This window comes from Oryctolagus cuniculus, chromosome 2, assembly GCF_051225735.1.
Source record: "Oryctolagus cuniculus isolate XC-2025 breed Fujian yellow rabbit chromosome 2, ASM5122573v1, whole genome shotgun sequence".
NCBI classification, from domain to species: domain Eukaryota; kingdom Metazoa; phylum Chordata; class Mammalia; order Lagomorpha; family Leporidae; genus Oryctolagus; species Oryctolagus cuniculus.
Window position 1 is genome coordinate 133819938 of NC_142868.1, and position 27757 is coordinate 133847694.

Here is a 27757-nt window from a genome sequence, read left to right on the forward strand (position 1 = left end):
AGGAAGAGAGAAAGAAAAAGATAACCTGACGATATGAAAGGATGTAAGATGGGTGTTAACCTAGTGGTTAAGGCATCCGCATCCCACATTGGAGTACCTGCTTTGATTCTTGGCTCTGGCATCTATCTCCAGCTTGCCAACAGTGCAGATCTGGGAGGCAGCAGGCGATGGCTCAAGTAACTGGGTTCCTGAGACCCTGTGGGAAACCTGGATTGCGATCCCAGTTCCCAGCCTTCGCAGACATTCAGGGGAGTAAACCAGCAGTGGAAACCCTCTCACTCCCTCTTTCCCTCTCTCTGTGCCTCTCAAATAACAAAGACCCAAAGCTATATTGCACAACAAACCGAATTTAAGGATACTGTAAATAAGACTTCTGGGATGAGTCGTCTACTTTGGTACTTGGCACTTTCCCATTGATAAGCAGAAAACTCAGAACACCAAGGAGAAGATGCATTTTTGCAGATAACTTGAGATGACTGCCTATTGCAGCCTACACCTCTCTCCTGACATTCAAGTCCAATGTCCCACTGCTTCGTGGGTATGTGCACACTGCTGCACCTTGGGATCTCCCACTTCATACAGCTCCTCTGCATCCATTACCTTCCTTCCTGACCTGTTGTTCCTGGGCCTTGCCCAGCACAGCAAGTAACACCACCGTTCCCCCAGCTATCCACACCAGAAACTAGCATCATTCTGAACTCACAAACCCCAGCTTCCCCACATGGCCCTCACGACGTGGCCCTGCTTACCTCTCAGGCCTCATCTCCCTGCATCTCCTTCTGGGCATTCCTGCCCTCCTCACCCATTCTGTTTTCTGTGTCTTGTCAGTCATGATAGTCCTGATCATCTTTCAGTTCTCCAAGGACAAGCTGCCTTGCAACTCAAGCCTGTGTGTATATTTACAGACCCTCCTCCTGGGGTACTGTCTCATCATGCCACTTAACCCTGTTCTCTTGTCAACCTCCTGCTCATGTTTTGGGTCTCAGCTTCCACGTATGTACTTTTTTTTTTTTTTTTTTGACACGCAGAGTTAGACAGTGAGAGAGAGAGAAAGGTCTTCCTTCCATTGGTTCACCCCCAAAATGGCCACTACGGCTGGTGCGCTGCACCAATCCGAAGCCAGGAGCCAGGTGTATCTCCTGGTCTCCCATGGGATGCAGGGCCCAAGCACTTGGGCCATCATCCACTGCCTTCCTGGGCTACAGCAGAGAGCTGGACTGGAAGAGGAGCAACCTGGACAGAACTGGCGCCCCAACCGGGACTAGAACCCGGGGTGCCGGTGCTGCAGGTGGAGGATTAGCCTAGTGAGCCGTGGCGCCAGCCTCCACATATCTACTTCTAGGGAGGTCTCCCTGACCACCCTTCACCCCTGCTGTGTGGTCCTGCCACAACGGACGCTTACCAGAGGATCACACTCTGGCAGTGGCTTGCAGCCAGGGCTGATCCTGACTTCAGGAGACATTTGACAATATCTAGAAGCAATTTTGGATGCTGTGACTGGGGAGAGGGTGATACTAGCATCTGATAGCAGAGGCCAGGAATGCGTTCACCATCCTACAAGGCACAGGACAGACCCGCACAACAAAGAATTCTAGAGCCAGAAATGTCAATGGTGCCCAAGTGGGAAACCCTGCAGAATGGACACCTCCTGCTTACTTATTTATGTCTCCCACTAGATGGTGCACAAAATCTAGCACAAGGCCTGGCACATAGCAGGCCCCTAAAGGATTTTGAATGAAGGAATCATTCATGTCTGCATAGTCTGTTATCCGAGAGTAGAATGACCACAGTGGCAAGCACGCCAGTTTTTTCCAGGGTGTCAAAAGGAAGTCACGCAGGAATTGGAGAGGGTGACCCTGGCCATGGTTGCAAGTTGTGGAACAGGAGGTGGGGAGCAGGATTTGGGGAGGGGAGGGCCCAGAACAATGGAGGAGCACTGGCCAGGGCCCTTGGAAAGAGAGGTGGGTTGCAGCCTGTGTGGCTGTGTGGGGAGGTGCCTCCTGCCTCTGCTGAGCCTTCCTCTCCTCGTGCCCTCAGGGAGTGATGGAGAGCTTCCTGGGCACTGCCATGGCGGGCTCTTTGTTCTGCCTCTTCTCGGGGCAGCCTCTCATCATCCTCAGCAGCACGGGGCCCATCCTCATCTTCGAGAAGCTCCTCTTCGATTTCAGCAAGTAGGTGCCCCGGGCTGGCCCCCAGGGCCTGCTCTTGCACTCAGGGAAGGGCAGGGGAACAGGCCCAGAGGGAAGGCAGGTGTGAGGGGTGCCGAAACCATCTTCAGCATGGGGAGCCCTGCCAGGTGGTGCCTCCTGACTCCTGCCAGCTGCCAGCCTCAGGCCATCTCAGTGCGTACCAGCACAGCCCGCAGGGCCAGAGGACAGAATTCACACTAGTGTGCTCGCAAGCAGTGATGACTTGAAGGTTAGTGCAGGGCATGCAGTGGCTTGGTCTGGAGGTCAGAGGCTACACCGAACCCGGGCAGCTCCTGTGGCCACTCCAGGCTCAGTTGCCTTGTCAGCAATATGACAGTCAGGCTGGACCATTTCTAAGGCCTGCTCCAGTCCTATTATTCTCAAGTCCCCTGTTTTCCACTCATTTGGGTGTCTGTTTCCTGTGTGTGCGCACTGAGATCTTTTCTAGAACTCTCAGAGACCAGACACCCCAGCAATCATCCCTGTTCCCAGCCCTCTTACTGTCCCTAGGAGGGCATCTGTGCCACAGGAGAGGCCAATGAGCTCCATAGGGTGGGTCTGGGAGCTAAGCACATCCAGAAGCCCCAGGCTGGAGGCCTTGCCTTCCCTCTGCCTTCCAGAGGCAACGGCCTGGACTACATGGAGTTCCGCCTCTGGATTGGCCTGCACTCAGCCATCCAGTGCCTTATCCTGGTGGCCACAGATGCCAGCTTCATCATCAAGTATATCACCCGCTTCACGGAGGAGGGCTTCTCCACCCTTATCAGCTTCATCTTTATCTACGATGCCATCAAGAAGATGATCGGTGCCTTCAAGTATTACCCTATCAACATGGACTTCAAGCCTGACTCCATCACCACCTACAAATGCGAGTGCGTCGCCCCTGACACAGGTGACCGGTAACTCCAGAAGTGCCCTGGGCCCCCCTCCACCCACCCACTCTCCCCCACCCACACCATAGATCTCTACTGAAATGCAGGCAAGGGAGCCTGCTCAGCGGGGGAAGGGGGCGGGGATTTGTACCCAAGGATTTACTCTTTCAAAGGAGCAAATGCGGGAGGGAAGCCAAAAGGATAGTAGCTCTAAGAAGTCAAATACCAGTGTCCAGGGTTACAGTCGGGAGGGCACAGGGATCCCTCAGGAGGAGTGAGGTGCTCTGCCTCGTATGGGGCTATGTGGAAGTCACACCTGGCAGGAATGCTGCCCAGGTGTTCCTGCTGCAGGCCTGAGGGAGACCTGGTGGTGCCTAAGTACCTCCCAGCTCCATTGGTGCGTGGTGCAGTGAACTGTCCCAGCATTGTTGCCTGTGTGGCCACAGGCCTTGCAGAATCTTACAGCAGAGGGATGAGCTTCCCTACAAATGGGAATACATCCAGGGTGCAACACCATTTGAGGAATGTTTGGAGAGCTTGGGTTTTTCAGCCCCTTGGGGATATGAGAGGTCCAGGGAGGGATGTGGTGCCCAGGTGGGGGCCAGTTCGCCCTCTGCAACCATCAGTTGCAGAGCAGAAGAGGGATGAGGAACAGAAGCACCAGGGAGTTAGGGAAGAACTTAACAATGGTGGGGTCGCCACACGGGAGGCCTCCGCCCCTCAGTTGGGAGGGAGTTCCTTGAACACTCTCTAGGGATCCATGTTCTGAGGGTGCTGCAATAAGGATCCTTGTGCTGAGTGGGAGGCTCCATCAGTCAGCTAGTCAACCTGATAATAGTCAAATTCCTGTGAAGTTATTTCAGGAAACAATCCAATAAAACTGTCACTGATAAAGCTAACACATCCCACAGAGTCTGAACAGCTGGCCTCCCTGAGAGCCATCAGTGGGCTGTGCCTGGAGTGCCTGGGCGTCAAGCCCCATCCACACATCTCCAGGCTCCACCACTCAGGAGTCGCAGAGAGCAAACTGAGGTCCAGAGACCCCTCCAGGCTCACCCCAAACTCAGTTTCACTAGCTGGAAGAAAAAGTGGCCCTGCTGGCCCTGCTAATCTCATGGGACTTTTGTGAGGTTTTCAGATATGTAAGCAGATTGGGATGGAGAAAATAAGTAGATATTGGGTTATTCAGCCCCTTCATATATTACTGTGGATAAAAAATTAATCATAAGTCCATCAAAAATACTTGCTGCACAATATCGTGTGCCCTACTTACATTCGGTTCTAGGGAAGATAGATGTCCTGCCTTCAAGGAGTTTAGTTTTGATTCTCCCTCTGTCACTGAACTGAGTTGGTAAGAAAGTTTAGACTTAGTTTTTCTTCTTTCATTTTTCTCCATTGTTAATTTTGAGTTATGCCGTTAAAGTCAATGCCAGGGAAAGCTCCCCTTCGTCCTGCACTCAGGCGTGCCTCTTGCCCAGAGTACTTCCGAGATCCTACCTGCAGGCTGAGTCCCGCCTCTCCCGCCAACACCTCCAGGGCTCTCACCTGTGCTGCTTTCGCCTTCCAGCCCGGATTCGTGGGACTGAGCCGAAACTTCCCATAAACGTGACTTTCAAAAGTCCATGTCTTTGATCTCTTTTAGAAACAGTCCAAATTCTGGGGGACTTGAGGAACATAATGAAGCCCCCATGTCTAAAACCCTTCCCTCTGGCCTTGCCCAAGTACCTGATGTCCTGGTCCCAGCTCCTTTACTCTCGGTGAAGAAACTGGAGATCTGATCTTCCTGGAGCTCCTAGCTAACAACAGCTCGGGATCACCGATTAACAGTTCACCAGAGCAGTGGTTCTCGGACTTGAAAGTGTACACAAGCCTGATGGTACCTCATGCTTTTGGGTCATGGTTCTCCAAGTGTGGTCCCTGGACCAGCAGCATCAGCTCTGTCAGGGCAGTTGTTAGAAATGCTCATTCTCGGGGCCACTGCACGCCTGCTCTGCAGAACCTCGGGGCGGGGTTCAGCCTTCCGTTGATTAGCAAGCCTTTCAGGTGCGCTGCTGAACTACTGAGTAGCAGTCCCAGGCCATTGTTACCTACTAACCCCAGGAAGGTGAGAGTGTCAGTTTCTTCACAGAAAGTCCAGGAACTGAAGTCAGGACAAGTCAGACTTGATTAGGAGAATATGGAAAGGAAAGTTCTAGGCTTCTGGGAGCCTAGGGAGAGAGAACTAACTTCCCAGCCCATGGGTCACCTGCTTACTCGTCATTGCATAGCGCTAGTTTCATGGCAAATGCAGCCTGACGCTGTCAGTCTTAGTCACTCCTCATCAGAAAAGCTCATTTGGGGGAACTCTCTTTCTATTTCATTTTGTTTCCATTGTAACTGATTTGTATTCTGTTTATGGATGCTGCACACACTGATTTGGCTGCTTCCAATCCCAAGTGAGTACCACTTTGTAAACACTAGAATTTTAAAATATTTGATATTTGGAGACTTTCTGGAATTTACCATGTTATATTTCTGCCCGCTTTATCTCAAGTGGCTTTCAGATAAAACTCTACAGAGTTCTCAGTATAAAAGCATTGATAAGCCTAAGCAGAAGACATCAAAGGAATATCTGGCCTGAAAACCCTAGGTAGTGGAAAACTGCCTGAGCTCCCTAGACCCAAACTTCAGCATTTAAGTGGGTGGCCCTGTGTCAGCCTGGTTGCTGGCTTCTGTCAGTCCTGTTATGGGTGTCACACACTCTTGGTCAATAAGAAAAGACAAACAGTGTCCCAGATTTCTAATACGTAAAACTTTCTTCTGAACCTCCCAGCAAGCCTGTGGGTCTGTGAATCTGGGATATTCTGCCCTGGTCCAGACCAAAGCCCTCGGCCACCAGCCTCAGCTGCCCCAGATGTGGGCACCTATAATCACATCCAGCCCGGTGGGCAGCTTATGGGCAGCCAGGAGAGGCCTGGAGACAAACCTCTTCTCTCTGGGTTTCTAACCAGCAGCAGGCAGCCAGCAGGAGCCAAGGGGGCCTCCGCGCACTTCAGACTGAACCGCCAGTGGGCTGGCTGAGGGGCCTCCTCCCCTCTCCCCAGACCTGCTGCAGAGGGACTGCTCAGCGCGCCTTCCCTGGGAGAAGGAGGGGGAAGAGCACCTGGCCTTCACCTCGGCCTGTGCAGTTTGGGAGGAGGAAAGAGCACCCTCCAAAGCCTGCCTGTCCACTAGGTAAACGAGCGGCAGCACCCACTGGGGAGCCTGGCCCTGTGTGTGCTGAGCGCTCCCCAGGCGGAGGAGCAAGGGAGGCAGGACTCCATGGAAGGGAGACGAGGGGAAGCAGTGCCTCTCCCACAGTCTCCTGGCCCCTGAAGGGACGCCCCCATCTGTTCTACATCCAGTTAGGGAGGGGAGTGCCTGGCAAGGGAAACCGAGTGGACAGCTGGAGCTGGACCTGTGCTTTCCTGGTTCCACATAGGTCCTGGGCCTGGGTCTCCTTTTCCCGAGTTTGCATTTCAGGGGCAGATCGTAGAAGATAGTGTGAAAGCCCGTAAATCCTTACGGGCCCAGCTGACCAGAGCAAAGCACTTCGGAGCGGACAGGAGAGAAGGGAGGCATCTGTGGAGGGTCCTGGGGCTGGGAGCTTCACAGGCTCTGGGCCAGCCTGCCTGGGCCGGGACCACGACTCCAAGCAAGGGCTGTGTGATGCTGGGCAATGGGCAAATTACTTAACCTCTCTGGGCCTCAGTTCCCTCATCTGTAAAATAGGGATACTTCATGGAGATTTGGCAACTTACATGAATATGTGTGAAGGCTTGGCACTGTGTACAGCACAGAGTGAGTTCTTTGAAAATGGTTTCTAAGTCTACCAACACAGAAATAAGGCCAATGGCCATTAGGGGTTCACACAGCATGTTATTCACCAACTTGTCTTACCACCAGATTCCTTATTTCCATTTTTGAAAGCAGCTGCTCATCATCAGGGGTGAGCTATCCTATGCTGGCCCAGCTGGGCTGCCCCGGCTATGGCCTGGCTTCTGTCCCACCAAGACTTCCCTCACCAAGGCAAAGTGAGGAGGGTGACGGGGCTGTGGTGCGGTGAGCTGCCCTCACCATGGAAGCCAATCCCTGGCTCTCAGGGACTGGAGGGAGGCAGGGGAGAGTGGGGCCCCCCGTAGGGTTGCAGGCTGCAGCCCAGCAGCTGCTGACCCTACCCATGTCATGTGCTCATCTGCAGTGAATACAACCGCGTTCAATGCCTCAGCCCCGCTGGCACCAAACACCAACACTTCTCTGGTAAGTCCCTTCCTCTCGGGTCAGACATGCAAGTGCTGTTGTTTTCTGAAGGGGCTGGGAAACTGACACCAACTGTGGCGACGCCAGGCACATAGCAGGTCACCTGCAGAGCTTTGTAAGTGCACTCTAAACATCCCATTAAACAGGGGCCTCATTCTATTGAAACCATGTGTGCACATATGATACAAACTCCGCAATGAAGGGGAGATAGAGGTGAGGAATGGTGGAAGGGGTTGCGTAAGCAAAGCTGCACACAGTTTCCTGTTCACTGTTCTACCTTCTTTCCTTCCCTTTCTACCCAGAGCCCTTACTTCCCACACAGTAATGACGCTCTCCAGCCCCAGGGAGTCTGTTAGCCCCACCATCACCACCACAATGAACCTGATCTCTACTTTGCCCTCTGTAGCCCTGGGATCCCCCGGGTCTGGCTGGCTTTTCCCAATAATGATGAGCAGTAGCCTGTGGAGCCAGCACACCAGACTAAGTGGTTATCACAGTGGGAGGTTCAAATCCAAGTGAAGGGCGGAGCCTGGAATGCCTCAGCAGAGATGTGTGTCTCTTAGTGTCCCCGAGGTTGCTTCTTAAGTTAAATCCACCCAGTTAGTTGGTCTGCCTACACACATCCCAGTTGTCAATTTGACCTAAGATCCAAGGGGGAAAATGGAATCTCTTGGTGCCCATTTCTGAGTATCTATTATGGGCAAAGTGCTGTGTACACGGAAGACTAAAAATGCTACAGATCCAGGGTGGTCCCGGTCCTGAAACTTGCCCTTCATACGCTTGTAGAGATGGACCTTATTTTGGATGCCTGGATTTTAGGACCTGGGACACCAAGGGGGGAAGTGGCTGAATAACCCAATAAGAGGTTGACAAGGGTGTTACAAAGGGGAAGGAGGGAGAGAATTAACAGGAGACTCCAGAACGGAGGTGATCACAGGACCTGTGAGTGATCAAACAAGGCAGGAGCCTGCTGCACTTTTCCACCTTGCTAGCAAAGCACTGTGTTCTAGCACACAGCAAGGAACCTATGTGCATGCCTAACCTTCCTCAGAGCCCTCTGCCTGTCATTCCTTGAACCAGCTTGTCCCTAGGGACATTACTGTCTTGCTGAAGGCACCGTGGACAGAAAGGCTGGGCCCCCTTAGAGGCTAGGAGGGTATAACGGGTCACCTGGGGACTGCAGGCGGGAGGACACAGCTGGCCTGACAGGAGGACCCTGACCCTTTCTCTCCTGTGCTTGGTCTCCAAGTACAACCCCCTTAACCTCACAGCGCTGGACTGGTCCCTGCTGAGCAAGAAGGAGTGTCTGAGCTATGGTGGGCGCCTACTTGGGAATTCCTGCCAGTTCATCCCAGACCTGGCACTCATGTCCTTCATTCTGTTCTTTGGGACATATTCCATGACACTAACCTTGAAGAAGTTCAAGTTCAGCCGCTATTTCCCTACCAAGGTAAGTGCACCCTGCCAGTAGGTGGGACCTACAGTCAGATGTTGTTATAAAAAGCCCCTGCTGAGTCTCCCCAGGTGGTTCTGTCCATGGACAGGATGGACACCATGGGAGCACCAGACCATAGAGTTCTTCAAGCTAAGGGCATAGACTTTGCAGTCAGAGAGAACTGTGTCCCCTTGTCAAATCCCCTTGATGATGTTTAACATCATCAGACTGCTCTCTAGTCTTTCTGTGTCGTTTTTTTTTTAAAAAAGATTTATTTTATTTACTTGAAAGAGTTACAGAGAGAGGTAGAGACAGAGAGAGAGGTCTTCCATCCGCTGGTTCACTCCCCAGGTGGCCGCAACAGCCTGAGCTGTGCCAATCCGAAGCCAGGATCCAGGAGCTTCTTCTGGGTCTCCCAAGCACTTGAGCCATCTTCTACTGCTTTCCCAGGCCATAGCAGAGAGCTGGATCAGAAGAGCAGCCAGGTCTCGAACCAGTGCCCATATGGGATGCCGGCACTGCAGACTGGTGCTTTAACCCACTGCATCACAGTACCACCAAAATACAAAGGTCCATAAGAAACTACTATGAACAACTATATGCTAACAAATTAGAAAACCTTGAACAAATGAATAAATTCCTGGATACATATAACCTTAAATAAATTCCTAAATATATAAAGGCTTCTTAAATAATAGGAATAATCAAATCTGATATGAATAGTTGATTTTTCCTCAGTAGTTTGTAAAGACCAAGTAAAAGGCTCTTTTTTTAAAGATTTATTTATTTGAAAGGCAGTTATGGAGAGAGAGAGACAGATAGACAGACTGATCTTTCTCTGCTGGTTCATTCTGCAATGGCCAGGGTTGAGCCAATCCGAAGCCAGGAACCAGGAGCTTCTTCCGGGTCTCCCCCATGAGTGCAGGAGCCCAAGATTTGGGCCATCTTCCACTGCTTTCCCAGGCACATTAGCAGATTTAGCACATTTCACTCTGCAGGATGGGAAGTGGAGCAGCTAGGACTGGAACTGGCACCCATATGGGATGCCCTTGGCACAGCAAGCAGTGGCTTTATCCACTATACCACTGTGCTGGCCCCAGTAAAAGGCTCTTAGGAGGGCTTGCAGTCTGGATATTTAACTGAGCAAAATGTAGTGAGCCAGCAACAACAATGTATCCTCAAAACATGTGCCCTCTCCATCCCATTTTCAACCAGATCCTATCCCTGGGTCTCCTCCTATATAAAAATCCTAGAATAATGTATGTCTGTTCCCTGTAGGATGAAAAATAACACATGGCATGAAATTATTGTGCCACCAACATTTTTCCCCTTCAAATTGCTTACACATTGTTTTGTTGCCTCCTGGGATTTAATGGTGCAGAAAAGAATGAGGCCACACTATTTCACACCCACCAGGTTGGTAAACATAGAAAAGTTTTGAATATCAGATGTTGTGGATGAAAAATGGTGGGAGGAGTTTAGAAAGCAATTGGCACCCTCTGATAAGGGCCAGCACTGTAGCTAAGTAGGTTAAGCCTCCACCTGCAGCACTGGCATCCCATATGGGCACCATTTGAGTCCTGGCTACTCCCCTTCCCATTCAGTTCCCTGCTAATGTGCCTAGGAAAGCAGTGGAGGATGGTGCAAGTCTTGGGCCCCTGCATCCACGTCGGAGACACAGAAGAAGCTTCTGGGTCCTGTCTTGGGATTGGCCCAACTGCGGCCATTGCGGAGTGAACCAGTAGATGGAAGACCTCTCTGTCTCTGCCTCTGTAACTCTCTCTCTCTCTCTCTCTCTTTTTTTTTTTTTTTTTTTTTTTTGACAGGCAGAGTGGACAGTGAGAGAGAGAGAGAGAGACAGAAAGAAAGGTCTTCTTTTTGCCATTGGTTCACCCTCCAATAGCCGCCACGGCTGACGCGCTGCGACCGGCGCACCGTGCTGATCCGAAGGCAGGAGCCAGGTGCTTCTCCTGGTCTCCCATGGGGTGCAGGGCCCAAGCACTTGGGCCATCCTCCACTGCCTTCCCGGGCCACAGCAGAGAGCTGGCCTGGAAGAGGGGCAACTGGGACAGAATCCGGCGCCCCGACCGGGACTAGAACCCGGTGTGCCAGCGCCACTAGGTGGAGGATTAGCCTATTGAGCCGTGGTGCCAGCCAAACTCTCAAGTGAATAAATAAATATTTAAAAATTAAAAAAAAGACCCTCAAATCTATGTCCAAGTGTGCACCCCAGAGGCTTCTCACACACGTAGAAGAATGACATGGAAACATTGATTCTAAGAGGGGAAAAAATGAAAATAAATTTATCTGTTAACAAAGAAATGAAGAAGCAAATGGAAAATAACCACACAAACATCAAGCGGCTTTCACTCTGCAGGGACAGTGGCTATGCCCATCCACAAGGAAAAGCATCACAAACACAATGTTGAGCAAACAAAGTTGCAGGAGCTTACACACTGCCACTTAGCTAACTTAAAAACATGCAAGGCAGTGCCATGTTGTTGTTGAGGGGTGTATGCATATTTAGTAAATGTGAGAATAACCTCCAAATTCAGACCAGAGAGCAGAACAGGGGTGCCACTGGCTAGTTGAAAAGGCATTAGGCCGGTGCCATGGCTCAACAGGCTAATTCTCCACCTGTTGCGCCTGCACACCAGGTTCTAGTCCTGGTTGGGGCGCCGGATTCTGTCCCGGTTGCCCCTCTTCCAGGCCAGCTCTCTGCTATGGCCCGGGAGTGCAGTGGAGGATGGCCCAAGTGCTTGGGCCCTGCACCCCATGGGAGACCAGGAGAAGCACCTGGCTCCTATCTTTGGATCAGCGCGGTGCACCGGCTGCAGCGCGCCAGCCGTGCCAGCCATTGGAGGGTGAACCAACAGCAAAGGAAGACCTTTCTCTCTCTCTCTCTCTCTCTCTCTCTCTCACTGTCCACTCTGCCTGTCAAAAAAAAAAAAAAAAAAAAAAAAAAAAAAAAAAAAAAGAAAGAAAAGGCATTAACTGAATGGATGAATCCTTCTTTCTGAAGGTGGGAAGGAGCTCACAGCTGTTTCCTACATCTGTTTTTCTATTAATCGCGACTATGAAATTGCCTGTATTTCACCATGTTAACTTACAAAAACAGTGGATACAAATGGTTTAACTTAATAACTTTTTCTTCTGGATGCTAAGAATAATATAGAAAAATGTAGGCCTAGCAAACTACTTTTGTGATCAGTATCTAAATGATTATAACATTATAACTCTTAGAATCAACTTATGGATAAAACACAAAACAGAATGGGAAATGAGTGTTCTCAGCTTTGACAATGTGAAGATCAAAGTGAAGGTGACTTAGAATGATGGGGGCAGGGAGTAGGAAGAAGCCAGGCAGGGACCCTTACCTCAAGTGATACAGAACGAGGGGTACTGGCAAATGTTTAATTATATAACTGGAAGTATAAAGCAAGCCCGTCACCAGAGCTTAACAATAACTATCAGATGGCCCAAGTCCTTGGGCCCTTGCCACCCACATGGGAAACCCAGATGAAGCTCCTGGCTCCTGACTTTGGACTGGTCCAGCCCTGGCCGTTGCAGCCATTTGGGGAGTGAACCAGTGGATGGAAGACCAACCTTCCTCCCCCCACCCCGTCTCTCCCTCTCTCTCTGTAACTCTGCCTTAAAAAAAAAAAAAAGACTATCAGAGCTTTGGGCAGGGGGTTCACATAAATGAATCTAAATCCTTATCAACAAATAATGCTTTTCATTAGCAAATCAAAATGGACAACTTTCCACATATAAGTTACATGGAGGAAACCTGCAAATCAAGCAGACACCAGTGGAATAACCTGAAAGCAGAGCTGGAGTGAGGAAATGAAGTAGGGATTTTGTCTTTTTGCTCTAAGTATTCTGTGAGTTTTTAGTCAATTACATTCTAACAGCTTTAAAGGAGAGATGAGGGTGTAGGCATTGCAGCCAGTGGGCTGGTAGCTGCTCCTGCCCTTGAATTGAAATATCCCTGATAAGATTTAAGGAAGTGGCAAGGTAGACATTGGGGAACCCTCTGCCCTGAGACTCCCAGACAATGAGTTGGTGTGGAGGGGCAGTCAAGGGCAAGGAGGTCCAGTCCAGAACTGGGCCTAGGAAGGGCTTCCTGCAAACAAGCAAGGAGGCTGAGAGTAGCCACTGGCCCCAGTGGGACTGGGGACCTCCCTCCCAGTCTGGGGGTGGGGGGCAACAACCTGTCCCTTTAGGAGGTAGAATTTCCTACAGAGTTCAACCCTGGCCCTCCTCACACCTGCTGGGTGACCCGGATCAGTCTCTCAAACCTGAACTGCCTTCAGCAAGGGCTGCTGTGGCCACAGGAGTCAGAACAGCTCCCGCTCTGACTACCGTATACCAAGTCCTGTGAATGTGCCACAGCTCACTTAGACCCCTGAGCTGGGTGCTGCTGTCATCTCCATCTCACTGAGGAAGAAACTGAGGCTTGGGGAGAGGATGTGCTCCCCCAAGGTCACACAGCCAGCAAAGGGCAGACGCAGGCTTTGCACCTAGGCCTTCTGACTTCAGAACCCAGACTTCAGCGGGTTCTTCTCGGCGCTGCCAGAGGCCCCGGTCTGTCTGGAGCTGGCTGGGAGGCTCACTCACTTGCTTCTCTCACCTCTGCAGGTCCGGGCCCTGGTGGCTGACTTTTCCATTGTTTTCTCCATCCTGCTGTTCTGTGGAATTGATGCCTGTTTTGGCCTGGAAACTCCCAAGCTGCACGTGCCCAGTGTCATCAAGGTTAGCCTCTCCCCTAGCTCAGGGCGCTTGCTCTGCCCTCCGGGCAGCTGCAGAGCCTCTCCCCTCCGTGCTGAGATAACTTCCTTCTTCTCAGCCAGCAGACTTCCTTGCTCCTCTGTGTGTGCTCCACCCCTTCCTGCACAGTCTCCTGGGGCTGGTCCTTTAAAGTGTCAGATGGGGACATGTTCACCAGGAAACATTTGTGTGGCCGCCCTCCAGCCCAGCTAAAGCCTCTGCATTTCTATTTGAGGGCTTCCAATTCCATGGCCTCTGGCTGTCTAGAAGCTGGGCCAACTACAGGATCTGTTGAAAATGATGCCTGGAGACACTGATTGTCTAAGTGAGGTCCCCAGAGCAGTACCTTACCATCACCTGCGAATGCAGATTCCCAGACCTGTGTTATGAGAAGAACAGGCTGGAGCCCAGCGACCTGCATCTCAGCAAGCCCTCCAGGAGATTGTGGGCATGCCCAAGGTTGAGAATCACCACTTCACAAGTGCCCTGTCAGTCTGGAGCCGATGCCCTTGCTGGCAGCTGAGCTTCCGCCCTGCTCCCTCCCAAGGGCACCATGTAACCAGGGTAGGGAGGGAGCCCGGGTCCCAGAACTTCCCCACCCTGCCTGTGCACTCTTGGCCTTAACAAGAGGGTTCCCCTAGGTAGCTCATCGTGTTAGCGTGGAAATTACATCCCACTTTCTCTTCAATAAGCCTAACTTCTGCACAGATAGTCCCTATTCTTAGCACACAGGTCTGAACTGAGGTTTGGTGTTAGAGACAATTCCGTAATGCTCCCCAGACAGGTGACTTGGAAGAGGAGCAGGTGTCAGGCACTTCTTGCCCGTCAGGCCTCGTTTCTGCTTCCTGTTACTTTGCATGAATGACCGCACGCTGTGCCAGCGTCCCTCTGATCCGCTCCTACCCTGTTTGTGTCTACATGCCTTGCCACCTCTGTCTGCCTCCATGCTCTCTAAAGCTGCAGGTGCCTAATGTCTAAGGGAAAAGATTGCTTGAAAAGTACCCCAGGTCGGGACGGTGAGAAGGGGGGAGAGTGGGCCGCCAGCGGGTACTCTGGGACAAGGGAAAAAGCGCCCTCTCCCTCTGCTCCCACTCAGCCCACACGGCCTGACCGAGGCTGGTTCGTGGCTCCCTTTGGGAAGAACCCGTGGTGGGTGTACCCGGCGAGCATCCTGCCTGCCCTGCTGGTGACCATCCTGATCTTCATGGACCAGCAGATCACAGCGGTCATCGTCAACCGGAAGGAGAACAAGCTGAAGGTAGGGCTGCTGGGAGCAGTCAGGAGGATGGCAAGAGGGGGCGTGGTGCCTGCAACAGCCTGCTGGGCGAGCCCTGGAGCTACCCCCCTGTGTTGGGAGTAGGGTGGGGGCATGTGACTTCTAGACAGCAGAAGTCTCACAGGGCAGGGGTGACTTGCTGTGAGGACCAGGGACACTGGGATAGCAGAGGCTCCTCCTGATGGTGAACCTGGGGGTCTGAGTAAATTCTAACTGGGGGCTCAGCCTGGAACCCTGAGGCCCAGATGTCCTTAGCCTCCCTCCTTCCTGCACCTGTGACCAAGAAGACTCAGGCCCCCCTTCCCTACCCGTCTGCATGACTCCGGCCAGGCCCAGGACTGCCCCAGCCGGGGCTCCTCATTCCAGAACTGCAGAGGGGCTGAGCCCCTAGGTGGGCGTCCTTCTCCCCAGGGACCCAAGCCCAGGCCCCTCTGAGCCTGGGCATTCCTCTCACCTGTGTCCTTTACTGGGCTCGCCCTTGTAGACCAGGAGAGGACTGGGGAAGCCACCTCGGGCCCAGGGCAGCCCCTCCAACACCTCTCCCTGCCCCTGCCCCTGCCCCTGCCCCGCCCCTGCCCCTGCCCCTGCCCCTGCAGAAGGCTGCTGGCTATCACCTGGACCTGTTCTGGGTGGGCGTCCTCATGGCCCTGTGCTCCTTCACCGGGCTGCCCTGGTACGTGGCTGCCACCGTCATCTCCATCGCCCACATCGACAGCCTCAAGATGGAGACGGAGACCAGCGCCCCTGGGGAGCAGCCTCAGTTCCTGGGGGTCAGGTAGGGGGCAGCAGGGCCCAGATCACCTGAATGGGAGTGGCTGGCTTGGGGTGGGGGTGGGGTGAGCTTGCTTTTCATCAAGGAATGTTGGCAAGAGCCCAGGAACTACAAGTATAAGGAAGGGAGAGGAGAGAGATGAACATGTAGTTTTAAGAGACACTTTCTTCTTGGTCATCTAAAGGAGTACACGCTCCACACCCGCACCCAGGCACATGCAGGCAGGCCAGGGGCTCTCGCCACATGGGTCTCTGTAGATGCCACAGGACCTCTTCCTGCCCTGCCTTTGTCTCCTCATCAAGAGCGCCCAGGGCCCTGCTCCTGCCATGCCCCAAGCCCACCTGTACTTGCAGTCCCAACTCTCCATCGCCCCCTCCCTGGGCTGTAGCCCTGGCCTGTCACTCTGTCCCTTCCCCTGCCCCTCCTCTCAGGTCTCGAGGAAGGTTCCTGAACTGTTTGTGGTGGAAAAGCACATGTTGTACCCCTTAGGGCCCAGGAGAGCCTGTGTTAGACCCTGGCCTTCTCCTAGGGGTCGTGCTGGGAGCGTCTCTCACTGCCTTGGATGCTTGGCCCAGCTGGCCCCCAGGGAGGCTTCTCTACTCATGACTGGCCTCAGCCGTATCCCCTCCTGGACCCCTGAGTCCTCTGCTTCCAAGCCCAGACTCCACCCTGGCTGGGACTGGGCCTGGGCACTCAGGGAAACCTGCCTTCCCTCCAGCCCCTTACACCTGCTGTGCTGGCAAACAGGCCACCTTCTCTGGCATCCCTGTTTGCCATGCCTTGCACCAGTAAGGGTGTATAACTCTTCATATCACATTTCATCTTCTCAAGACCCTCCCCAGGGACACGCCACTGTCACCTCCATTCTGCTCAGGCCCAGGATGCCTGGGGCCACACCTGATACCCAGAGGTAGTCAGGGGCAGAGCTGGGATTCAGCCCAAGTCCATGTGGCTCAAGCACCCCAGCAGTTAAGCCACTGCCCAGGACACCTCCCCGAGGCCCCAACTAGGTGCCCTCACTTCAGCCAGGGGCTCTCTGTCTTCCCATGGTGGTTCCACTGGGCCTCAGGCAACAAGGCCATGGCCTTGGACAGTCTTCAGGGCCCACAGGGGGCAGGAGGATGGGTAGTGGTCCCAAAGCATCTTCCCGGACACCCTGACTTTTGCTCTTCTCCAGGGAACAGAGAGTGACCGGTATCATTGTATTCATCCTGACGGGCATCTCCGTCTTCCTGGCTCCCATCCTGAAGGTGAGGCTCTGCACCCCACTCAGGGGCTCCCTGCCTGAGAAAGCATGGAGCTGCGGCCTGAGAGCCAGGGAGGGGATGGGATCCCCCACAAGCCCTGGGAATCTCTGGCGTACGGGCCTCCCCAAATGCAGGACTTTATTAGGTCACACTGGTGTCTCAACACTGTCATTGTTTTCTGTAACAGTGCACCATTTGTCACTGTCTCCAATCCTCACTGCTCTCCCCCACCCCTCCCAGGGCCCAGGATCCCCTTCTGGAGGACAAAAGTCCTGCCGAGTTCTAGCCCTGCTTGGATCAGCAGCTCCACAGCCAGGCGTGTCCATGTTGTGGGTCTGGGCCTTGCTCAGGCCTCCTTGCTCTCCCGTCTCCTGAAGTTTCAAACTTGCAGGGGGAGTCTTCCCCCACTGTTCTCCAGGCCTGTTGTCTGCTCCTCCATGTCTTGGACACAGAAGGGCCTCTACCCACACAGGTTGAAGCTCCTCTTGTTCATGTCCCTCCAGGCCAGCTGGAAGATACACAATCCAACAGGGTCCATTGGAGACAGGTGCCCCCCGAGTGGTTTCTGGCCAGGAACAGATGTTCCTCCCAGCTTTTTCTGCTGCAGCTGCTCACCCTCAGCACCCACAAGACTTTCCTTCTTGAACTAAGCTTGCCCAAAATTACCCTAAACTTCTGCAGATGTTTTCCCTCTGAATAGCTCAGGACAGCTCATTCAGAGGTGGCCTTGTGTAAAACAGAGGCTAAGGAACCATGACGCTAATTGATTTATTTGCAATGGTAAATATTTCTGGCTTGAGAATCAGGTGCTGGGCAAACCTGAGCAGTAGGTTTGAGGTTGGCCATTCTTTAACAGATGTTTGCATCCTGCAGGAAACAGACTGCACACAGGTGGGCAGGCACCTTATTTTTTGAAGTGTATTTTAAGTGGCCAAAGAATCTTTATTTCTGTGGAAAGAGGATTCCAAAAAACCATTGTGTATGTCAGTCCTGATAACTATTTAACAGGCAATGATTTGTCCATTAATATGCCTGTCAAATTTTGGGCCAGCATTGTGGTACAGTGGGTTAAGCCTCTGCTTGTTTTTTTTTTTTTTTGTTTGTTTTTTTTTTTAATCCGATGGCAGGAGCCAGGTACTTCTCCTGGTCTCCCATGGGGTGCAGGGCCCAAGTACTTGGGCCATCCTCCACTGCACTCCCTGGCCACAGCAGAGAGCTGGCCTGGAAGAGGTGCACCGGGACAGAATCCGGCGCCCCGACCGGGACTCGAACCCGGTGTGCCGGCGCCGCAAGGCGGAAGATTAGCCTAGTGAGCCACGGCGCCAGCCTAAGCCTCTGCTTGTGACACCAGCATCCCATATCAGAACATTGGTTCAAGTCCTGACTGCTCCACTTCCAATATGGCATTCCTACTAATGCACCGGGAAAAGCAGCGGAAGATGGCCCAAGTGCTCGGCCTTCTGCACCCATGTGGGAGACCCAGGTGGAGTTTCTGTCTCTGGCTGTAGCCTGACCCAGACCTAGCTACTGTGGCCATCTGGGGGGATGAACCTGAAGATGGAAGATTCTCTCTAGATAGATAGATAGATAGATAGATCTAGATATCTAGATATAAATCTAGATATATCTAATGTACATATCTATATATGTGGGGAGCAACTCGGACTAGACTAAGTTACTGAAATTAAGACTTATTCTAGGCCGGCGCCGCGGCTCACTAGGCTAATCCTCCGCCTAGCGGCGCCGGCACACCGGGTTCTAGTCCCGGTCGGGGCGCCGGATTCTGTCCCGGTTGCCCCTCTTCCAGGCCAGCCCTCTGCTGTGGCCCGGGAGTGCAGTGGAGGATGGCCCAGGTGCTTGGGCCCTGCACCCCATGGGAGACCAGGAGAAGTACCTGGCTCCTGACTCCTGCCATCGGATCAGCGCGGTGCGCCGGCCACATCGCGCTGGCCGCGGCGGCCATTGGAGGGTGAACCAACGGCAAAGGAAGACCTTTCTCTCTGTCTCTCTCTCTCTCACTGTCCACTCTGCCTGTCAAAAAAAATAATAAAAAAAAAATAAAAAAAAAAGACTTATTCTATGCATCTGCTCTCCCACAATATGGCGCTGGGAGAGGAGGAAACAGCTTCTACACAGCTGCCTCTCACCAACTTGACAAGCTGCAGGAGCTGCTCCTGATTGGAGGAGAGCAGCGTACTCGGCGTGTGGGTAGCAGAGTTGGGATTGGTGGAAGAGGACTATAAAGGAGGAGAGAGACAACATGCACCAGGAACACCTGAGGAACATCTGAGCAGCCCCCGAGAGAGCCGGCCGGCGGTGTGCCGCTCCCCCGCGGAAGTGGGGAAAGTGGCAGGGGGGCCCGCCCCTCCACGGAGGTGGAAGGGTCGGTAGCCAACCTGGGAAGAACCAGCAACAAACCCGGGGAGGGCAGAGCAGACAAAAGAACAGCGCAGGGTCCTGTGTCGTTCCTCCACGAAGAGGGGGAGCGACATATATATATATCTAGATATCTAGATATATCTACATATAGAGAGAGAATCTTCCATCTATATAGATATCTAGATAGTCTCTCTTTCTCTTTATCTTTCAAATAAATAAGGAAATAAATCTTCCAAAAAAAAAAAAAAAGCTCAAATCTAAGAGCTGCATGCTTGAGGGGGCAAAAGTTCCTACAATCACTTTGCCAGCAGCAGTCTGTATCCTTGTGATATGGAAGCCAGTCTCAGGCAATCCCAGGGCTGCCCCAGCTGTGGAGCCCATTCAGTGACACAGTCGGTTCACACCAGCTCTCATTTGTATGTGAACGGAACACAAAGCAGCTAGAGAACTCCACTACAGGGTCTTTCGTTCCACTGAACAGTGTGATCAGTTATTCTATGGACACATTTGTTATATAATGCGTACATATCTTCTAGGTTTTTACACTCATTTTTTACATCTGATTTTAGTGAACTCTTTTTTTTTTTTTAACAGGCAGAGTGGACAGTGAGAGAGAGAGAGACAGAGAGAAAGGTCTTCCTTTTGCCGTTGGTTCACCTTCCAGTGGCCGCCGCGGCCAGCGCACCACGCTGATTCGCTGGCAGGAGCCAGGTACTTCTCCTGGTCTCCCATGGAGTGCAGGGCCCAAGCACTTGGGCCATCCTCCACTGCTCTCCCGGGCCACAGCAGAGAGCTGGCCTGGAAGAGGGGCAACTGGGACAGAATCCGACGCCCCAACTGGGACTAGAACCCGGTGTGCCGGCGCCGCGAGGCGGAGGATTAGCCTAGTAAGCTGCGGCGCCAGAGTAAACTCTTTTTTTAAAATGTGTTTATTTGTTTGAGAGGCAGCATTACAGACAGAAAGAGGAAGAGATAGAGAGAGGTCTTCCATCTTTGGTTTACTCCCCCAAAAGGCTGCAATGGCCAAAGCTCAGCAGATCCGAAGCCTGCAGCCAGGAGCTTCTTTTGGGTCTCCCACATGGGTGCAGGGTCCCAAGCATTTGGAGCATTTTCACTGACTTCCAGGTCATTAGCAGAGAGCAGGAGCGGAGTAGAACTGGACCGGAAGAGGAACAGCTGGGACAGGAACCGTCGCCTGTGTGGATGCCAGTGCTCAAAGCAGAGGCTTAACCTACTTTGCCACAGCTCTGGCCTCTGATTTTAGTAAATTCTTGCTTTTGTACTAATATTATATACTTTATTTGACAGATAGACAATGAGAGAGAGAGACAGAGAGAAAGGTCTTCCTTCCGTTGGTTCACCCCCAAAATGGACTATGGCCAGTGCTGCGCCGATCCAAAGCCAGGAGCCAGGTGCTTCCTCCTGGTCTCCCATGCAGGTGCAGGGCCCAAGCATTTGGGCCATCCTCCACTGCCTTCCCAGGCCTCAGCAGAAAGCTGGACTGGAAAAGGAGCAACCGGGACTAGAACCTGGAGCCCATATGGGATGCCGGCGCCACAGGCAGAGGATTAACCAAGTGAGCCACGGCGCCTGCCCACTAACATTATATACTTAATATAGGTAGCAAGCCCACGATACTTAAAACAATTAAAATGGAAGGAGTTCTGTGCATTGGATTTGACATTGGCAAAGCCTGTGGTAGTTGTCCTTTAAATGTGGTGCCTTTGCATTGCCTGCTCTTGAATGAGATGTGTGAGCCCCAGACTTTGAGCAATAATGGAAACTTCCTTCTACTGCAGTTCTTGGCTCAAAGATTGAATTGTAACCCTTCTATGCTGCGGATTGTATTTCAGTATTAATGCATGCATCTGATACAAATAAATGGGCTGTATAATAGGGAAAGATGCCAGATATGGGGAAATGTTAATTATTGCTCTGCAATCATGGAAAGTTTTCATGGGTCTACAGAGCTCCAAATGCTATGATATTGTCCTTGCATTCGATCATAAAGGGATTAGAAAAATCTACCTGCCCATGTTCTTTTACAATGAGAATGGAAAGAAATACATTTTATTTAAGCAAGAATGTATTTGATAAATGTTGTAGCAGGTTCAGACTTATCTAGATTTTTTTTAATTGATCCTAAGATGAGAGTTTGAGTTGACTGTATGAAAGAAGTATATATGTTTTCATGATGATAGGCCTTCAAAATTATTAAATTGTTGAAGCATTATCAGTAAATGCTGGATTAATTTTTTAAAGATTTATTATTTGGAAGACAGAGTTATGGGGGGGGGGGACAGAGGAAGAGAGATCTTCCATCTGCTGGTTCACTCCCCAGATGGCTGCAATGGACACAGTTGAGTCGATCTAAAGGCAGTAGCCAGGCACTTCTTCCAGGTCTCCTACATGAAACAGGGGCCCCAGCATGTGCGCCATCTGCTGCTGCTTTCCCAGGCTCATTAGCAGGGAGCTGGATGGGAAGTGGAGCAGACGGAATTCAAACTGGTGCCCTTATGGGATGCTGACACCGAAGGCAGTGGCTTTACCTGCTACGCCACAGTGCTAGCCCCGGGATTAATCTTATGTTAGAGAAAAGATAGGTGGTACAGCCAGTTCAAGAAAAATAATCAAAATTGGAGATCCTAGATGTAAACTCACCATTTATTTCCAGTCAAGAGAATTTTTCCATAAAATTTGTTTAACTTTTTGCATCTCTAAGTTCCTGTCAGTCAAATTAGGCATGCTCAGAATTAGGCCCATAGAGAATTTATTCTGGAGATTGTCTATCCAAGACTGCACTTTAGCTGAAATCTAACTCTTGTTTCTGTAGCCACAGAGGGAAGGTCTCCCTGAGGCTGCCAATTTTAGAGGCTGTAAATTAAAAACTACTTGCTAGTGTTTCTATTTTTACTAATGTATGTATTACTTATTAACAACTACATCTGGTTTTAACCAGTTCCTCCAATAGAATTTTGCTCCAGGAGGTCTCAAATTTTAATGTATATAAAAGTCACCTGGGCATCTTGTTAAAAGCAGGTACCAATTCTACGAGGGGACAACATTCTGCGGTTTTAACAAGCTCACAGGTGATGCCAATGATGCTGGTCCGAGGACCATTCTTTGAGCAGCAAGGAACTAACTTTTCTTTCTCCCTCCCCAACTTTCTCTTCTCCCTGTTTTCCTCTCTTTCCCTCCCCTCTCTCGTTATCAGTGAATGGTTAGGTACAGCACTGTTTATTCTTAGAGGATCGGTGATTGTCTTCAGTCCTTCCATCACCAACTTGCAAATATCTGTTTGTCTTGTCAAGTGTGAGGGAAGTCGGGGAGCTTGGGGGCATGCATTCAGAGGGCAGCGAACACTCCCACACTCAGCCCTGCAGATTCCCATCTATCCCAAGGCTGTGAAGTTTGGTCTTTGTGTTTGTGTTTTGTTTTGTACAGTACAGAGCCAGAGGGAGATCTTCAATCTGCTGGTTCACTCCCCAGATCCCTGCAACAGTCAGGGCTGAGTCATACCAAAGCCAGGAGTCAGAAACTCAACCCAGGTCTCCCACGTGGGCAGTGGGCAGCATGCAGCAGGGGCGCAGACACTTAGGCCATCACCTGCTGCCTCCGAGAGTGCACATTAGCAGGAAGCTGGAATTGGAAACAAAGCCAGCATCTGAATGAAGGCTCTCGGATGTGGGATGTGGGGGTAAAAAGTGGCTTCGCACCCACTGCACCGAATGCCTCCCCAAAGTGTTGTTTTGTCTGTTGCTCACACTGTCCCATGTCTCGTTAGGACTGTCAGACACCCCACTCTGAGTTCTGTGTTCTCATGCTTTTAGTCTCAAGTTACATAGGAAGGCTGCAATTTTAACAAGCTCACAGGTGATGCCTATGATGCTGTCTGAGGACCATACTGTCCTGCCGGCTGTGGCTGTGCTCACTGTTGAGTGCTTTAACTGGTGGTATATAGCTGTGCCACTTCATTTCACTGCTGTTTGGGAAGGACCCAAGGAATAGTGGTACTGATGAACAGAATCCTAGGTCACAGCCCTATCTATCACCAGTAGGAAGCGATGTCTTAGGCTTTGTGATTTGTTGGGAAATCTGCTGGAGCCTGAAAGTGGCCAGACTGGAGACAGTGTCTTCAGCTGGATAAAGTGACTTTATGATCAGCCAGGCTAACCAGAAATTATCTAAGACTTGCCCCAGTTCTCCCCTTTGATGTGGTTTTCACACCCATTGCTCCTACGATTAAGGGTGATTAGGACAGTGTTGTTCACTGGCATTTTTAACATGCTCCAAAAGTGGGCAAAAATCTCCTAAGCCATGCACTAATGGAATGATGCACTGGCCCTCTGTTTCTTTACTTTTAGTTCAAATATCTTGAAGTTCACAACATACGGGTCCAAATCATGCTTTGTATTAAGAAATAAACAGTCTAGGTATTTTAAAAAGGTTTGATTGACTTGACATTCTAAGTGGGGTCTCTGAGTTGGACAGCTCATGTCGGGGTAGTGTTTCATCCTGGCCAGAGTGCCCCAACATGACCACCCTGAGACCAAGGCAGAGCAGCTGGGGACAGCCGGGAGCCACAGGTGCAGATGAAAGTGAGAATAAAAGGAGAAGTTGGGGCCGGTGCTGTGGCTTAGCAGGTAAGGCTGCCACCTTCAGTGCCAGAGTCCCGAATGGGCGCTGATTTGAGTCCCAGCTGCTCTACTTCTGATTAGCTCCCTGCTAATGTACCCAGGAAGGCAGCAGAGGATGGGCAAAGTGTTTGGGCTCCTGCACCCACGTGGGAGAGCTGGAAGGAGCTCTTGGCTTCCTACTGGTCCAGCTTTGGTTGTTGGAGCCATTTGGGGGCTGAACCAGCAGAAGGAAGACCCCCCCCCCACAACTCTGCCTTTCAAATAGATAAATCTTAAAAAAAAAAAAAAAAAAAAGGCATGACTTAGATGGCGAAGAAATGCCTTGAAAGGCTTTCAAAGATCTGGACTAATCAATGGCAGAGCAGCATGAATTATCTGACCTAAAGCAGCAAACTACCTGTGTGCACATTTGGAAGACAGGGTACCCACCAGTTCATTCATGGCGCGTTGATTAGTGGGGGTTATCTTCTACACTTCTGTTTTTTCTTATCTATGTATGATGCATGCATTTTGTTAAGTGACCTTGGTATTCCCTGGTGGTATAGTTCAGCTCACAAGAGGTCCCCAGCCTCCTGCAGGCTGAGCAGCTTTGGAGGGGGGGCCCTCAGCTGAGGCTGGGGGTGGGAAGGGACTGGCAGGAACAGAGGGCAGTCTATGGAGCCATTCCCACTTTCTAGAAATCCACTCCAACTAGACCAGATGGCTTCTGCAGGGCCCAAAGAGGGGCTGGGCCAGGAGAGGAGCCACAGGCTGGGCGAGAAGGGAACAGCAGCACCCCAGCACCCCCACTTCCTCTCTGCTGAGACCTTCCGTTCCTCCAAACACAGAGCCCCTCAGCCACCTCTGTGCTGGCAGACGCTGCCATCCAGAACAGGGTGACCAAGGGCCCACCCCAGGCAGAGGCGCAGTCTAGAGCTGTGCTCTCATTTCAGTACATCCCCATGCCGGTGCTGTACGGAGTCTTCCTCTACATGGGCGTGGCCTCCCTGAATGGCATCCAGGTAAGGCTCTCCCAGCCCAGGCTGATAGGGCTTGGAGTCAACATTCCCCACTTGGTCCCGTGTCATCAAACCCCCAAATGCTTGCTGCCCCAGTGCACTGGAAGTGTTAGTAATGATGCTGTTGTTTACTTGTACCATGGGCCAGGCAACATAGCTATAGTAAGTGCTTTATGGGTGCATCTGATTTAACCTCTATAATTAGCTCCTCTGGTCCCCATTTTACAGATGGAGAAACTGAGACTGAAAAACCTAGGTCAAACTAACTCCAATGAGCTTTTTGCTACCCCTCCTCTCTCTTCCCTAAGGCAACTCCACAGAAGAACACATTTTGTTCTACCTACCCCATGTCTTAGATAGCTTGTTTTGCATGTAAGTTGCATTTCCCTCAGATAGGTACACTGTTCATCTTGTGGTCAACTGCAGAGCCATGGCCCTCACCCAGGGCTCCGGACCCTTTCCCTGAGACCCCCGTTAAGTATCTGCCCACACATCTCCACCCGCTCCTGCGTGTCCTCAAGTTCTGACCAGGGCATCCCCGCTCTAAGAACCGTAGCGGGATCCCTTCTCCCCGTGCCAGCCCCAGCAGGCCCCCAGGGCCCGGCTGCCTGGCTGAGCCCCGCGCTGTCCTCGCCAGTTCTGGGAGCGCTGCAAGCTCTTCCTGATGCCGGCCAAGCACCAGCCGGACCACGCCTTCCTGCGGCACGTGCCCCTGCGCCGGATCCACCTCTTCACGCTCGTGCAGGTCCTCTGCCTGGCCGTGCTCTGGATCCTCAAGTCCACGGTGGCCGCCATCATCTTCCCGGTCATGGTAAGGCTGCCGCGGGCTCCGGCCCTCCTCGGCTGGGAGCACCCACCTCCCCATCTGCCTTCCGCCTTCTCACCCGTGGCTTCCCTCGGGTGGGCCGCAGAGGCGGGCCCAGAGCAGGCCGCCGGCCGGGTGGGAGGACTTGGGTGTGGTGGGCGGGCCCAGGAGCTCATGAAAGCCTCCAGCCCCCAGGCGCTGGGGGCCCTGGAGAAGCCCTTCCCGGCTACCAGACGCTGGCACTTCAGGTTCAGAAGCAGATCACAAGGAAGTGTAAATCTCAAAAGAAAAAAAAATTTGCCTTTGCCTAGGTGAGAGGTTTTTGGAAAAACCCAGCTAGTCTTACCCTGGGCAGAGGTTGTCTAGTTGGTCTAACTTGAGATTTCAGAAACTTTGAGTTACTGTGCAAGATTACTTTTTTCATGCTGTCATTTGTAATATGTTTTTGTGAGAATCCTTGGGATAAAAGTTTTGGTTAAAATTGTTGTTTAACTTGGAAAAAAAAAAAAGGAAGTATAAATCTTACCAGCCCCAAAGAACAGAGTCGGACAAGCAACTGGTGAGGGAACGAGCCAAGATCAGATCAGGAACTGCAGAACCCAGCGAGGGCAGAAGTTCCGGCTGCAGAAGGGTGCACAGCTGTTCTTGGGCTGTTCTTGCCAGTTTCACCTAAGTGTGAAATTATTTCCAAATAAAGTTACAAGCCCACAATGTAGCCCCCTAGATAAGACCACCAGGCGGCCCTGGGCCCTGCTGCAGGACTGGAGCTCCAAGCTGAGGATGGAGGCACCTGGAGGCCTGGGCCCACGTAGACACAGGTGAGACTTGACCTGTGTGCTCCTGGGAGGGCTCCAGCCGGGGCCTCCTGACCTTGGCAGCTGATTAAGCTCAACCCAGATGAATTAAGTCAGAATCTCAGGGAAGCTGGGCTTTTGTTAGTGAAGCCGAAGGTGCGCCGAGGTGTGGCCAGGGTTGAGAAGCACCTGGCAGCCCCACCCGGACTTCAGCGCTGACCAGGGAGGCCGCTTCCTGTTTACTGAGCTGCTCCATCGAGGCCGCAGCAGTCCCGGCAGCACTACTGGTAACCCTGCCTCACGGATGAGCAAATGAGACAGCATGAGAGAGAGCCAGGATGGGAAGAGCGAGATCAGAATCCATGTCAACCTTTAATGGCACACAGTGAGATTCCCTCTGCCGTTCTATAGTTTTGACAACTATACAGAATGGTGATTCCACCACCATAGTCAGGATACAGAACAGCTCTGTCATCCCCAAAAATTCCCTCTTGCCACCAACTCTGGGTGGGCAGTGCCTCTCCCCACCTCTACCCCTAGCAACCACTGATCTGTTTTCAGAGCCAGGATTTTTTTTTAAGACTGATTTATTTACCTGAAAGACAAAGTTACATAGAGGCAGAGAGAGAGGTCTTCCATTTGCTGGTTCACTCCCCAAATGGCCACAAAGGCCAGAGCTGCGCTGATCCAAAGCCAGGAGCTTTATCCCAGTCTCCCACAAGGGTGGAGACACCAAGAACTTGGGCCATCTCTGCTTTTCCAGGCCGTAACAGAGAGCTGGATCAGAAATGGAACAGCCGACTCAAATCAGTGCCCATATGGGATGCCAGCACTGCAGGAGGCGGCTTTACCTGCTGTGCCACAGCGCCGGCCCCTGGAGCCAGCATTTTTAAAACCCAGATTTGTCTCCATCTCTGCTTGCTTCCAAGAAGCAGTGATAGTGAAGCACCTGTGCTCCAAACACTGCGCGGCTTCCTGCCGACCTGTACGGGCCAATTCTTGGTGGTGAGAGGGCAGTACATGTAACTAGCCACCTGGGCCTGCTGAACTTCTAAGAGGTCAGCTTTTACTCTCCCCCAAAGAGCACTTGTTTCCTCCTTGAATTTGTTCATCGTGAACAAAAGCAAATTGTCTAAACTGCCCTTTAAAATTCCAGCTCTCTCACTATATGATATCCAGCTTTCGTAAACAGAGGTCGGAAGCTCTCAGAAACGAGGGCTTACGGTGAGTCTGCAAACGTGGTCCCTGGGCTGGTGCAGCAGCAGCACCTGAGGAACTTAGGGATGCACATCCCCAGCCCCCCTC

The 27757-nt window shown here is 51.8% G+C and overlaps 1 protein-coding gene and 1 long non-coding RNA gene across 4 annotated transcripts in view; one reads left to right on the plus strand and one right to left on the minus strand.

Moving 5' to 3' along the window:
- The window catches only part of SLC4A5 (solute carrier family 4 member 5), a 93575-nt gene that overhangs the window by 60687 nt on the left and 5131 nt on the right, over nt 1-27757 (plus strand). For all 3 annotated transcript variants that reach the window (XM_089326286.1, XM_089326285.1, XM_070068888.2), the window contains 10 exons: nt 2038-2171; nt 2810-3081; nt 7281-7339; nt 8589-8789; nt 13416-13529; nt 14641-14802; nt 15417-15595; nt 16770-16842; nt 24788-24856; nt 25491-25664. In XM_089326286.1, the coding sequence (XP_089182412.1) occupies nt 2038-2171; nt 2810-3081; nt 7281-7339; nt 8589-8789; nt 13416-13529; nt 14641-14802; nt 15417-15595; nt 16770-16842; nt 24788-24856; nt 25491-25664 (1437 nt within the window). The remainder of the gene's footprint in view (nt 1-2037; nt 2172-2809; nt 3082-7280; nt 7340-8588; nt 8790-13415; nt 13530-14640; nt 14803-15416; nt 15596-16769; nt 16843-24787; nt 24857-25490; nt 25665-27757) is intronic.
- On the minus strand, nt 9027-27507 carry LOC149128053 (uncharacterized). Its single transcript, XR_016229277.1, has 3 exons — nt 27048-27507; nt 26185-26327; nt 9027-9315 (listed from the first exon to the last, which is right to left on the minus strand). It is a non-coding gene; the product is annotated as an uncharacterized LOC149128053 (long non-coding RNA).